At 37.9% G+C, this 15,151-nt stretch overlaps 1 protein-coding gene across 1 annotated transcript in view; it reads right to left on the bottom strand.

Moving 5' to 3' along the window:
* ARNTL2 (aryl hydrocarbon receptor nuclear translocator-like 2) overlaps positions 1-15,151 on the bottom strand; it is a 56,336-nt gene that overhangs the window by 29,759 nt on the left and 11,426 nt on the right. The window contains exons 2-3 of the mRNA XM_005871839.2: positions 8,371-8,521; positions 1,456-1,613 (exon numbers count right to left, since the gene is read on the bottom strand). Of these exons, the coding sequence (XP_005871901.1) occupies positions 1,456-1,613; positions 8,371-8,483 (271 nt within the window). The 5' untranslated portion in view covers positions 8,484-8,521. The remainder of the gene's footprint in view (positions 1-1,455; positions 1,614-8,370; positions 8,522-15,151) is intronic.

Here is a 15,151-nt window from a genome sequence, read left to right as displayed (position 1 = left end):
TAGTAGGTAAAAGAGAATCTTATTTATGTCATTTCACAACAGACTTAGGAAAATAAGACCGCCAATCATGCTCCCAACAGGAAGCCTGCCAGGCAGTATCCCAACACTTGAGCTGCTCTGCGTGGCATTGACAGCATCAAGGGCTGCACTTCCTCTTCCCCAATGCCTCCTCTCCAGATCCGCACAGAGTCCGCGGGTGGAAGCGCATGTGCCATTTTTCTACCATATGTGGAGATCCAAGGAAGATGATTTAAAGTATCTATTTTTACAACTTGCACAAGTTACTATTAAACAGGCCTTTAATAGCTGTCTGCAATTTTACTTCCTAATTTGTATATGCTCAACCTCCCCTACCTCTGTCAATCAGAATGGATTGGCCAGGATTTTTTTGTTTATTATGAAATAAGATCCTCTTTGGGCTCCAGTTTTCACTGGAAGTCTAGGTTAACACTGTTCTCCCCTAAGTCACTTGGCCAAGTCCCTCTAAACAGACTTTCCTTTTCCTGGAATGCAATGTAGGACAAAGATCTAATCAAGAACCTTGGTCATCCTTTGTTTATTCCTTTTCTATAACTTTTTTTTTTGGTGTTTTGTTTTTGGTGGGGTTTTGTTTGGCTCAAAAAGAACCAAATTTTACTATAATCTTTTAGATCTTCACAAATCTGAACTTTCAGAGTCTCCTCTGTGGCCTGTAGCTCACTCCTCTGCTACATCTTCTCAAAATCAATTTGTGTCGTTAACATTCCCGTATCTAAAACTCAATTCTATTTCCATCATGCTGCCCCTCCCCCAAGTTGGCCTGGGGTTACTCTTAAAAACAATGTCATTTTGACCAGACATACGCGCGCGCGCACACACACACACACACTTCAATTTAAAATTCAAGCTCAAGTTGGGGAGCTGCTTGGGTCAGAAATGACCATGTAAACCCCAGAAGCAATAGCTGAGGACCTCCTTCATCCAATGTCTAATACAAAGTGAGAGCCCCTTAGAGGAGGAAGGTGTGCTGCATTTTAAGGTACTACTGCTCCTAAATCTGACGTTTTCAGAGAAATTGGCTGAATTTAAGATTTTCTTTTCGAAGAATGGAAATCTGCCAACAACCTAAAACTATAATAATACATTTCAGAACTTCTAAAATACTGAGAGGCACATAATGGCAGGCATTACTATCTTTGTATTACATACATGGGAAAACAAGTAGAAATGTAAAGACTTTTCAAATTCACACATAGCTGAAGATAAAGCTTTTAGCAGAACCAAGTTTCCTGATGTCCAAATTAGCATCTTCTCCACATACAGAATATGGTCAAGCATCGAATTAATGTCTCCAAAGCTGAAAGACACCTTCGCAAAGCATCTCAACAGCCAACAACAAGAAGCCAGACCAATCGGAGACTTCAGTGACAGGGAGGATGTCACAAAGCCAGGTGTGGAGGCCATGTTCAAACTCACCTTTGAGAGACTTCACGTGCTGCACGGCCATCCTTAAAATGGTCAGTTTGTCCAGCTTCCGTGCCATGGGCTTGCACTGGGGGATCATTGCAGACAGTTCTTCAATCAGGCTGTTCATTTTATCTCTCCTCCGCTTTTCGGTTTGGCTGTGAGCTTCTCTAAGAAGGAAAAGAACCTCCTTTACATTTCACATTCAGCAGCCCCACGGTGACCCAGAGGCGTGAGCCGGAGCCTGCGTGGAGGCAGCAAGTACACACTGTTCTTCCCACCCATGGCCCTGCAGGTGCTGCTTGGGGAAGAGGAAGGAGCTGTTGGGAACAGGAAGCACACATGAAATTCACAGTGCTCTCAACTCAGCCACTATCCTTGCTCCTTCCTTACCCTACCTTACATCCTGACACCTTCAAGAACTAAGACATTTGTCTGAGAGCCAGGATATGTGGTATTCTTGCTTCCCTCCAGTCTTAAAGGAAGATGGGCAGCCTTCTATTCAGAGCTCACGCCTCTGTGATACTCGCTTAGACAATTATCAGCATCGTAACCTCATTCTCTTCCATAGCTCTTTCTCAGGAGTCTATAATGTGCTCCAGTTTCTGCCCTCTGCAAACACCCTTCCCCTAGTTGCCCTTGAACTTGACACTGTTAACATTCCTCATTCTTCACCCGGCTTCAGTGACCTCTCGGGCACCTCCATCCTCCCTGCTCGGCTCAGTCCCCTTATCTTTAAGTACAGGTTTCTCCAAAGACTTCCTACTTGGCACCACTCTTTTCTCACCCTATAGCTTCACCCTAAGAGATCTCACTCCCTCATAACTACTCATAAGCTACTTACTTTTAAATGCTTATACTTCACCCAGTTCCTGACTTTTTAAGAATTTATCTTAATTGATAAAAGTTATACAGATGAACCTTTTCCCTCTTTGACCCCTTCCAGCCTACCCTCTCCCCTCATCCCATGTGTCATGCGTATCTTCTATATATATAAAACCCTAATATGCAAATAGACTGAACGGCAGAACAACCGGTCGCTATGACAGGCACTGACCACCAGGAGGCGCACATGGAACATGGCGGGGTGCCGGTTGCTGTCCTCGGGGCGAGCCTCTGGTGGTTACTGAAAATTCTTTGCACCTGCACACCGCCATCCCACCTGGTGCTCACATCTGCTGCCGGCACTGGCCCCACTTGAACCCACTGCCAGCACTGGAGCCACCGCTCCCACCCGCAGCCAGCGCCCGGTGCTAATCCCAATCACTCGGCACCGTCAGTGTGTGAAAAAATGGGTGCCAGCCCCGATCGCCCCTCAGGGCTTCTCCACTTCCCCCTGCTCCTGAGGGGCGATCAGGGTCAGCAACCACCTCTCACACCCACAGCTGGCGCCAGAGCCACTGCTCACACCCGCTGCTGGCACCTGGCACCAGTCCCGATCGCTTGGCACTGTCAGCGAGTGAGAGCGGCAGCTGCTGGCCCCAATCACCCCTGAGGGCTTCTCCACCTCCCCCTGCTTTGGTTAATCTCTTCCCACCCATCCACCCGCTCCCTGCCTTCCCTCTGAGGTTCACCTGTTTTTGTTCTTTAGATTCCACATATGAGTGAGATCATGTGATACTTGACTTTCTCTGACTTATTCTGCTTAGCATAATACTCTCCAGGTCCCTCTGTGCTGCCTCAAATGGTAAAATATCCTTTTTTACTGCTGCATAGTATTCCATGGTGTAAATATACCACAGCTTTTTAATCCACTCATCTACTGATGGACACTTATGATAGCTCATTGCACTAACCCAGAAAGCCTTTTAAACTCATATTCCTTCTTCTGTCTTCCCTTTCTCGTCTATCCTGCCCACTACTTCCAGAATTATTACTTCTAAACAAATCAAACCATCTAATCCCATTGCATAAAACTGCCAAAATGCATTTCTCCACTGCCCAAGAATGGCCAAACTCCCTAATGACACCCCAAATTTCTCCATCCTCTGCCTCATCCTTTCAACTCGTTTCACCTCTCCCTGTCTTTTCCCTGCTGCTCCAAATGTCATGCAGCAGCAATGCCAAATGACCTGTAGTCCTCAAACATGCCACATCACCTCATATCATCTCTATGTCTTGCTCTTTACTAGGCTTACAAAGTCTTTCCCTTCTATATTCTTAGGAAAATAGTACTCCTTTTACAAAGCCCAGCTCAGGTATTCTTCTGGGAAGCTTTCTTTGCCTGCTGTACAATTAATCACTTCCCTCTCAGCTACCTCAGGACTTTTTATGCCACTACTATATTTCATCAAATCTAAGCCACAATCAATTGTAAGATGCACCAATATTTAATGCATTACAAGAAGAGGAAAAAATGCTGCTAATTTAACAGGAAAATGCCAAAGATGATAAGACATTTTTCACAGATTATAAAAGGTAGGGGGAACTGTACATCTTAGATTTCACAAATTAGGCTATTTTATTCTTCATATTTAACTGTAAACATTTGTCTGTTTCTCCTCCAATCATGACTTCTATGTAAGAAGAGTTTAGGGGAAACAACCTAATGGGAAAGAAGTTAAGAAGGAGATCTGCCTTGATCTATTTTTATAGGAACTTTAAAATACATGAAAGGAACTGTAATATTTCTACATGGAAGTGGGGAGCAGCACTGATGGAGACAGATGGAGCTAACCCCCCCCCTCCCCTCCCCCGAACCATTCACTCGGGCAACGCCACTCCTGGAACAAAATATGTACTTTTGGGTTAACTGGATGGAATGTGAATTATATGTGTGTTTGCATAAAATTTAGTTACTCATACTTTGGCCTATTCATGAGCAATTTTTAGATTAAAATTGTATGATTAAAAGAACGTTATAGTTACCCTCTTGCTAGAATGGTCACCTCTTCTTTCTACCAGTATTACCCATCAGAATAGACAGCAGCAACAGCGAGAGATGCTTGATTCCAGGAGTGTACAGCAAAGGAAGGATGTTATGCTCTCTCAGCTAGGGTTTTGAGGGAGGTGAGAGCAAGGCCACTGAAGAGAGCAATGAATGATAATGGCGGAAGCTAGGAAACTCACAGAAAGGTGAAATCACCAGTTTTTTAATAAGGTAGGTTACTTGGAGGAGAAATGAAAAGATTTCCAGAGGATTTTATTAAGGAAAGGCATATGTATCCAGAGGCTAGTTTCTGCTTAATAATTTATCAGGGCTCTGGTTCTTAATTCTGTATGCTGTTATTGCCACTCTGAATCATGTCAGTGTTTGGGAGAATTATATCAATAAAACAGAATCAATGGAGAAAAGGCAAAGCTGAGATCTGGCCATGCTGCCAGATGTAGAAAAAAATGTTGTTGATGTTGAAACAATTGACAAAAAATTCATGATGCTGGACTCCTAATCAGATGTTTGTTGTAATTCTGATTTGTTTACAGCATGAATCAGCTTCTCTCCAGTGCTGAAAGAAAATAATAGTTCTTAATAAACAGCTACTCTAAGAAAAATTCAAAGACACATAAGCCAAATTGTTATTCAAACAGAAAAGAAAGGTAAGAGGTAGCTGATGATCACTACCTCTTACAGCATAAGGTGAGAAAAACCTAATATTCATGAATCCATTCTCTTGACATCACCTTTGGCTTTGGCTAAAGGTGTGCATGTGTGACTTTTCCGACCCACCATGGACCATCTACACAGTTCAACGCCCCTAAAGGACTTCATTTTTACTTGTTCACCATCTTCCATTCTACAAAAAGCAGGATAAAATTTCAAACTACGTGAAACAGCTTTTCAGTAATTCTTGAGAGAGAGATAAAGATGAGACTAAGTCCAATCAACCTAATTTCCTATTGTCTTTAGTAACAGATACTATCATAGCTCCTAATGACCTGAAATGACTTCTACTGTTACATGAGCTTTTCTATGAAAGCCAAGAAGCACATCTTCTCTGTCAGGGTAACAACTACGTTAACTGACAACAAAAACTGGTGCCCTAGTTAAAAATTATCCCATGCCAATATATTAAGAATATAATTTTATAGAAATAAAGTTATTCTTTTTAAAGCAATTTATGGCTTAACCAAAAATTTTATAGTAGCTGCATTAGAATAGCCTGAAAATGCACTGAAAGTCTCAGACCTTTAATCAAAAGGAATTTATTTTGCCTAAAGATTCATCTGAATAAGAAATATTGAAAACTGAAAACTTTGATCACTTGCCAATAATATTAATTATCACATTACTACATTCTGCTAGGGAATATACTATATGTACATATGTGTGTGTATAAATTTTTATATCTAAATATACATACATGTGTTTGTATTAATTTAGAAATTTAGTCACCAGACCACTACCAAAGTGAAATACACTAATGGTGATAGAATACTTTCCACATTAACAAATTATTTCCAAATGTATTATTTTTTTGAAGGGGCATTTGAAAATTCAGGAAAAGCACCCATAATCTCACCTGGAAATAACCTCAGTTAATATTAATGGGTCTCCTTCCAATCTCTTTTTAAACATGTATTTAAATACATACCAAAAAAAGAATGCAAGTTTTCCCTGAAAACTGCTTTCATTGCATTTTGAGTAAAATGGAGGCCTGCTCCCTGAATCAACCACAGACAAATTAAATTGAAAGCAAATACAATTAAAACATTCTCCAGATTTGCCCCTTTTCCTACCTTCTTCTTCTTGAAACTTTTTTCCTTTGGTTTCTGAGATACTACTCCCACTGTAGGGCCAGGTCTTCTCACATTTTGGGTAGGATTCCCCTTCCTTTACTGTATTTAGGCTCGTGTACCAGAGTATATCCTCAGCCCCCGAGTGGCTGCGCCCATGCCAATCACCACACCTGCTTTCTGTGCATTCATGGTGTCTGACTCTACCTCCAGGCGCAACCTCAACCCTCATAGCCACCCGCCTACTTGAAGATCCCATAAACATCACATTACCATTGTGTCCAAAACTGAATTCTTCCTCTTTCCCTCAGCCTCATGGAATGATACCAGCATCCATCCGTCCAAGTCAGAAAACTCAAAGACTCTTATTCTCCTGCTCTCCCTAACAAACAGTCATGAAATCTAAAGAGATTCCATCTTTAAAATGTGTCCTTCCTGTCCAGGGCTATGCTCTCAATACCTAATTCCTAGTAAAAGTCTCTCAGCTGTTTCCTCTACCTGCTGGGTTTTCCTCCTTCAGCCCATCCTCCATGCTGTTTCGAGTGATCCTTTGAAAATGGATCACCTACTAGGATAGCTTTTTGCTTTTTTAATGGAAAATAACAAGTGTCAGCAAGAATGTGGAGAAATGGGATCTTTCATACATTGCTGGTGGGAATGTAAAATGGTGTAGCCACTGTGGGAAACAATTTGTTGGTTTCTCAAACACTAAATATGGAATTACCATATCTACTCCTAGGTATGTACCCAAAAGAATCGAAAGCAGGCACTTGTACACCAATGTTCCTGGAAGCATTATTCACAATAGTCAAAAGGTGGAAACAACCCAAATGTCCATCAGCAGATGAATGGATAAACTAAATGTGATATATATTAACAATGGAATATTATTCAACCATTAAAAAGAATGAAATTTGAAAACATTAGGCTAAGTAAAATAAGCAGTCACAAAGGGACAAATATTGTATAATTCCACTTATATGAAATATCTAGAATAGGCAAATTCATAGAGCTAGAAAGTAGGTTAGAGGTTACCAGGGACTGGGGGAAAAGGGGCATGGAGAATTATTATTTAATGGGTACAGAGTTTCAGACTGAGGTGATAAAAAAGTTTTAGAAACAGACAACGGTGACAGCTGAACATTAAGTGGGACTAACGCCACTGAATTGTACACTAAATGATTAATGTGGAAAATTTTGTTAGATATTTTACTACAATAAAAAAGTTTTTAAGTACAAAGGCAAGAAATTTTAAGAAATGTAATCTGAAGAAAAGTTCTCATGCTTAAAATCCTTCCATTTTTCTTACCACATTCAAGATAATTTTGAGATTCTTTTGTTCAGCGGACCTTCGGGATCTAGTCCACGTTTATCCCTCAAGTCATAGCTCCTCCTCCATGTGCACCCTCTGCTCTATGTGACAACTTGTTTCCAGATCAGCAGGGTGCTTTCCAAGCATCTTCTCTACTCCTGCTCTGAATCGCTCATTTCCATTATTCATTTAAAACGTAGTGTATCTCAACATCTCTAGAAATATTCTTGATCCCAATATTATTTAAATCCCCAACTTTCTTTGTTGCCATAATACCTAGGATCTCTAGTATAGCAGTTCTTATGATGTGTAATAATTATTTGTATCTTTTCCATTTGTATGAGTTTCTGGGGTCTTATCTGTATCTCTCCCTCCTGGTCTACTAGGTGTCACATAGTAGGTACTCAATAAATGCTTAATTACTACATTCCAGGGACTCTTCATCAATAACCCCTTTAGAGAACCAACTCTCCATTCAAAACCAACAGGGAAGAAAGGGTAAACATTCTTAGATATTCTTCTTTGTTTATAAATATCTAATACTTTGAAGCTCCATGAACAAAATCAATTTCATATCTATTGACTGGTTTTCATGCCCTGAGTCTCTAGGAAGGATGCTATACAAATGATGAGTAAGATGAGAAGCAAATTAGGAAGACAAGTCTCTTGCTGTGACCATAAACATTAAATAAATTAACCTTAGGTTGTTATACGTCTTCCAGACTCCACTTGACCCTTCTGGATACCTAATAACCTTCAGATCTGGACTGAAAAGTGCTAGGTCAGTCAATGACAGAGGTGGCAGTTGGATGGATAAATAATTGCCCCTATCCAAATGTTACCACATCTAATAAATAAAATTAATGGCTTAAAAAGTAATCTTGTTCTTTTTGTCCCTAGAGTCAAAGATTTAATGAGGTTAAAGGAACAAATTCACTTACTGGGACAGATCCAAATCATTTTCTTTTCGTTTTCTTGGAATCTCTGTCACGTGTGGGCTGAAGGATCCAACAGCTGTTGGTTTTGCCCATATGCTCATACGATTGGAAACCATTGGAGCAATGAACCAGTTGTCTTCTATCAATACTTTACCTAAAAGAGGTAAAAAGATAAAGCACAATCCTATATAATAAAAGGCTAATATGCAAATCGACCAAACAGCAGAATGACTGGTCACTATGATGCGCACTGACCACCAGGGGGCAGACGCTCAATGCAGGAGCTGCCCCCTGGTGGTCGGTGTGCTCCCACAGCGGGAGTGCCGCTCGGCCAGAAGCCGGACTCATGGCTGGTGAGCGCAGCGGTGGTGGTGGGAGCCTCTCCCACCTCCGTGGCAGTGCTAAGGATGTCCGACTGACGACTTAGGCCTGCCCCCCCTCCCCCGGACATCCCCCAAGGGCTCCCAGGGTGCAGGCCGGGCTGAGGGACTTCCCCTCCCGCCCCCCCCCGAGTGCACGAATTTTGTGCACCAGGCCTCTAGTAAGATATAAAAAGATAAAGCACAATAAGATACCTAATTTTAAACATTAACTTTTACTTTATATATATCCATATCACACATTTTAAATCGTTTTTCTGTCTTAAAAATATCAACTAAACAATATAACATAAAAAGAATAATGGTGTACATTTAAATATTAGAAATGTATTTGTTAGTCCATACTTTTAAATTTATTTTTCTCAATCTAATTGTTAAAAAAGGGAATATTGAAGAAATCATGGAAAACACAAAGAAAGTAGAAAGGAAGGGGGAATGCCAAATTTCACAAACCAATGTTACTATTTAGAGATTTCCTTTTAGAATATCCCTATAGTTATCATTAAAGTAATTGAAAGCATCATGTATACTGTTTTATTTATACATCATTGTGATAACTTTACAGTGTTATTACAAATTCTTTATAAAATTATTCTAATGGCTGCATAATACACCATCATGTAGATGTGTCATAGCTTCTTAACTACTCTGCTGCTGTTAAAATGTATGTTTTTTATTTTTCACCATCACAAATATGTATTGTGGTACATAAAGCTTTTTATCTACTGGTTATTTCTTTTGAAAAGCATCCCAGAAATGACTTAACAAGGTCAAGGGACAAGAATATTTTAAACCCCGAATTAATAAATATTACAGTAAAACCCTTTTTGCCTAAAGTGTGTTTTTGTCTAACGTGTGGTTTCTTACATGTTTTATGAAATATAAAAATCAGAATCATTAACTAAAAATAATCTATAGCCCAAATGTGAGCCTCCTTCACATATTAAAATGCATATAACAAGTTTAAACTCATTTGTACCCTGAATTATATGTTGAAAAGATATAAGCAATATTTTACAAGGAGAGTGTAATCAATCTATAACAGTGGGCGAGTTTTAATATATCTCTATCAGTAACTGATAGTTTGAGCATTCAGGAATAATGACATAAAAGATCTAATCCACACAATGAACAAGCTTGATATAATAAACATAGAGGCCATTCCAAATCCTGTGTTTTAGAGTACCCATGAAGCATTTATAAAAATTGACAATATACTGGATCAAAACAAAGTAAATCTCAACAATTTCAAAAGATTGATATTATACATAAAACATTTTCTGACTACAGTGTAATTATTAGATAGCAGTAATAAAAAGATAAGTAGAAAAAACTTATACCTTAGAGAATTAAGAAATACATAATTAACTCATGGCCCAGGAAAGAATTCAATGTAAAATTATAAAATATTTTGAACTAAATAATAAAAATATCATACATGAAAATGTGTAGAGACAGTGAAAGCACTACTTAGAGGGAAATTTTAACCCTAAATGTTTTTTTTAAAAAAGAAAGGCTGAAATTTAATGAGCTAATAACTTAAGAAATTAGAAATAGGTGAGTAAATTAAATTCAAAGAATTAGAAGAAAGGAAATCATTAAAATAACACCACAAATAAATAGAAATAAAAGCAAGTATAGGTCAAAAAAGCTAAACATGTTCTTCCAAAGATAGAAAAATCTAATAACCCTATGGCAAGATTTTTCAAGAGAAAATCAGGGTATAAACAAATAAAGAGAGAAATAAGCATGGAGTCATAATTTTAGATGACCTAGAGATTTGAAAGAAAATAAAATCTCTTGAACATTATTCTAAAGATTTGAAAATAATGAAAAAATTGCCAGAGAATTTTAACTAACAAAACAGAAGCAAAAGGAAAAACTTATGCGTGCATATAAGCCTAACCAATGTACACAGACAACAGGGGGGTGAGGGCATGAGGGGGGGTAATGGGGGGATGAGGACACATATGTAATACCTTAATCAATAAAGAAATTTTTTAAAAAAGAAAAACTTGCCCTGGCCTGGTAGCTCAGTTGGTTAGAGCATCATCCTGATAGCCAAGGTTGTGGGTTTGATCCCCAGTCAGGGCACATACAAGACACAACCAATGAATGCATCAATAAATGGAACAACAAATCGATGTGTCTCTCTCTTTCCTCTCTTAATCTCCCCTCCTAACCCCCAACACTCTTTTTTACAAATCTTATATCATTTTGATATTAAAACCTATCTCATTCATGAAGATACAAAAATCTTAACAAAATATCAGCAAACAAAATTCATAAATGTATAAGAAGAATAACCCATCATGACTAAGATAGCTTTATCCCAGAAATGCAAATCTGGTTTAGTATTAGTAAATAAATGCATATAATTTACCACAATAATAGATTAATGAAAAAATGATTATATCAACAGAAATATTAATGAAGACTGAAAGCATTCTCTTTACAATCAGAAACAAGAACACCTTCTATCATTACCCCTTTTCAAAATTATTTTAGAAGACCTGCCAGTGGAGTAAGGGACCAAAAAAAAAAAGGTATAAGAATTAGAAAGGATGCCGGACTGGTTTGGCTCAGTGGATAGAGCGTCGGCCTGCGGACTCAAGGGTCCCAGGTTCGGTTCCGGTCGAGGGCATGTACCTTGGTTGCGGGCACATCCCCACTGGGGGCGTGCAGGAGGCAGCTGGTCAATCTCTCTCATCGATGTTTCTGGCTCTCTATCCCTCTCCCTTCTTCTCTGTAGAAAGTCAATAAAATATATTTAAAAAAAAAAGAATTAGAAAGGAAGAAAACTATTTTGCTACAATTGGAAAATGAGATGATTGAGTATACAGAAACCCAAATAACCAACAGATAAACTATTAAAATCAGAGAACAGACTAAGTTGGCTATATGTAAGATCAATATATAAAAATCAGTTGTGCCCTGGCTGGTGCGGCTCAGCTGGTTGGGTGCCATCCTGTGCACCAAAAGGTTGCTGATTTAATCCCTGGTCAGGGCACATACCCAGGTTGTGAGCTCGATCCCCGATCCCTGGTAGGGGGAGAGCAGGAGGCAGCTGATGGATGTTTTGCTCTCATATCCATGTTTCTTTCGTCTCCCTTCCTCTCTCTCTAAAAATCAATAAACTATTCTTAAAAAAAAAATCAATTGCTTTTCTATTCACCAGTAACAAACAGTAAGAAAATGACATTTAAAAAGAAACAATTTATGCCCTGGCCAGTTTGGCTCAGTGGACAGAGCGTCACCCTGTGGACTGAAGGGTCCCGGGTTCGATTCCAGTCAAGGGCATATGCCCAGTTTGCGGGCTTGATCCCCAGTAGGAGTCATGCAGGAGGCAGCCAATCAATGATTCTCTCTCATAATTGATGTTTCTATCTCTTTCTCCCTCTCCCTTCCTCTCTGAAATCAATAAAAATATATTTTTAAAAAAGATTTAAAAAAGGAAACAATTTATAATAACATCCAAAACTACAGAGTACCTAAGGAATAAATCTAATAAAAATGAATATGATCTATAAGATTTTTATGGAGAAAATTATGAAAAGTGTATATAAAATATTTTAAAAGATCCAAATAAGTGGAAAGATATGCTTATGGATTCAAGGCCTCAATATCATAAGAATGTCAATTCTCCTAAAATAGATGAGCAATTACTGTCAAAATGAGCTTTTTTTTTTTTGTGGAACTTCACAAGCTGAATATAAATGTATATGAAAGTACAGTGGGTCACGACTAGCCAAGGAAAACATTGGAGGACTTGCCTTATCAGATATCAAGATATTATAAGACAATATACTATTGGCGAGACCCAGGGGGGATAAACAGACCAAAGGAAGAGAAATATAGAGCCCAGATATGTATATATGGACATCTGCTAAATGTCAGAGGCGAAATTTCAGATCAACGTGAAGAAACCAACTTTTTAATAAATGGTCCCAGACTAATTGGTTTTCTCTATGGAAAATAATAAAGCCGACTCCTACCTTATACCAAACATAAAAACCAACTCCAATTAGATATGAGACCTAAATGTAAAGGACAAAAATATAATAGAGAAGACTCTAAGGAGAGAGAATATGTTTGTTATTGGTATAAGGAGAATTTCCCAAAACATAAAAAGTTAAAGCAATAAAGGAAAAGATTGATCGATTCGACCTCCTTAAAATTAAGTTAATGTTGATCAAAAGGCAACATAAAGAGAATGAAACTACAAGTCATATATTTTGCTATACATGTAAACAACGAAGAGCTAATATCTAGAGCACATAAGCAACACCTTTAATATGACCAACAACCCAATAGAAAACTGAATAAAAGATTTTAACGGGCACTTCAAAAAAGAAATTCCAACTATCAATACACAAATGAAAATATATCTAATTTCATTACTAATTCAGGAAGATCCAAAGTCAACTATAGTGATACTACTACATACCCATCCGATCGATGGCTACAATTGAAGAGTGTTGGTAACAAATGTGAGGATGTGGAGGAATGGGAACACTCATGTTTTGCTGGTGGGACTGTAAATTGCTACCACCACTTTGGAAGCCTATTTTTGCACTTCCTAAGAAGGCTGAACACATGCAAACAACATTCTTCAGCATTCCACTGCTAGGTACTTGGAGAAATTCTTAATATATCTTAGGAGACATGTGCAAGAAATGCATTAACAACACTGCTTATAACTGAACAATAGAAATTAAAACCTGAGAAAACTGGAAATTAATTTCCATCAACAGATGGATAAATTGTTTATTCACTGAATAGAATACTAACAGCAATAAAAATGAATGAAATACTGATATTAATAGGGATGAATCCCAAAATAATGCTGGGGAGTAAGAGTCATAGCCAAAAACACAACATGTTTTAAAAAAATTTTTTAAGTTAAATTGGTAAAACTAATCACTACTTTTTAAAAGCAATATCTAAAGAGATTGCTACACTTTACAGAAAAGCAAGGGAACAGTTAACACAAAAATCAGAATTCTTTTTGGGAGAAGAAAGGGGGATTCGATCAGTGAGGGACACATAGGGAATTTATAAGGAATTCATGTTCTACTTGTTAGCCTGGCTATGAATTCTTGGATAGTTGTTGGGAAGAATAATTTTACCAATGATTGTTGGCCACTTGGGAATTAAGTTTCTATTAAATAATGATATCCTAAGACTTCTAAATAGGACCTATTTGGAATCACCAAATACCACATGACATTAATTATGGTTTCAACTCCTAGACTTCATTCTACCTAATAGAGTTTGAATGGCAGAACACCATCTATCTCCACAGAAAAATGGGAATTTCTTATTGATAGCTAATCAATAGGAAAAATTCACTAACATTGAACACTCTAGCATATAAAATACCAGATCCCTCCCATCCCTCCACCCTCAAACACACATTCATGCAAGGACACTCTTTCCCCCACAGATGTTCAAAACAGAAATAAAATATTTTGTTTTTTTGCCTCTCATTTTAGGGGGCATGATCTCCACAAGTTTCAATCCTACTTCCTTATTAACCTTTAAAATAAGAAATGGACTATCTGTAAGCAAACAGAATAATATTCTTCTTTTCACAAAATCAAAATCTGAAGCTCTAAGGGTCTTTATGTTCCCTAATGGGTGGAGTACTGCCCCATAATTAGCTTTGTTCTGTGAAGTCTGTAAAAGTGTATTCAAAACAGAGGGCTTTCTGTAAACAAAGGGGAAATATGGGTTAGTGGGACCAATTAGTTTTGGGTGAAAGGACCTGATCTTTGGAAACAACCCAACCTTCAGGGAGTGGATTTTTATTTGTTAGAAGATGATTCCTAATTTAAAGAGTAAAGATCTCTCTCTCTCTCTCTCTCTCTCTTTTTTTTTTAGGTAAAATTGGTATATAACATTATATTAGTTTCAGGTGTACAAAGATTTAATTTTTTTTACAGTTTACTTTACTTTCAGTATCCACATATACTTACTTAGAGGATGAGACCATGTGTTAGAAACTGAAATTCAGCTCTGCTTTTATATAACTCATTTTGGAGGTTATAATTTCATAGTTTGATACTGTCTTTCCTCGCCAAATTGGGTCACTTCTCAATGACGAAGGTAATACATGTTATTTAACACTCAGTAAAACAATTCAGAATTTAGAGTGAACAAAGATACTGTTTTACAAAGGAAGTCTGTGGTTTTATTTTACTAGATGTACCAGTTAATAATGAGGACTTTTTTCAATAGATGGAGTTACACATATGTTGATATATATATATATGCAATTTGATATGTATGCTATTTTGTTGTATTGACAACTAGCTTCAAAACTTCATATGTCAAATTTGCTGAAGGTGTTAACATCATAGATATTTTTACGCTTAAAAATGTCGAATTTCATGCCAAAAAAA

This window comes from Myotis brandtii, unplaced genomic scaffold, assembly GCF_000412655.1.
Source record: "Myotis brandtii unplaced genomic scaffold, ASM41265v1 scaffold358, whole genome shotgun sequence".
In the NCBI taxonomy this organism is placed as follows: domain Eukaryota; kingdom Metazoa; phylum Chordata; class Mammalia; order Chiroptera; family Vespertilionidae; genus Myotis; species Myotis brandtii.
The sequence above is the reverse complement of the archived record's forward strand: the minus strand, read 5'-3'. Positions and strand labels throughout refer to the sequence as shown.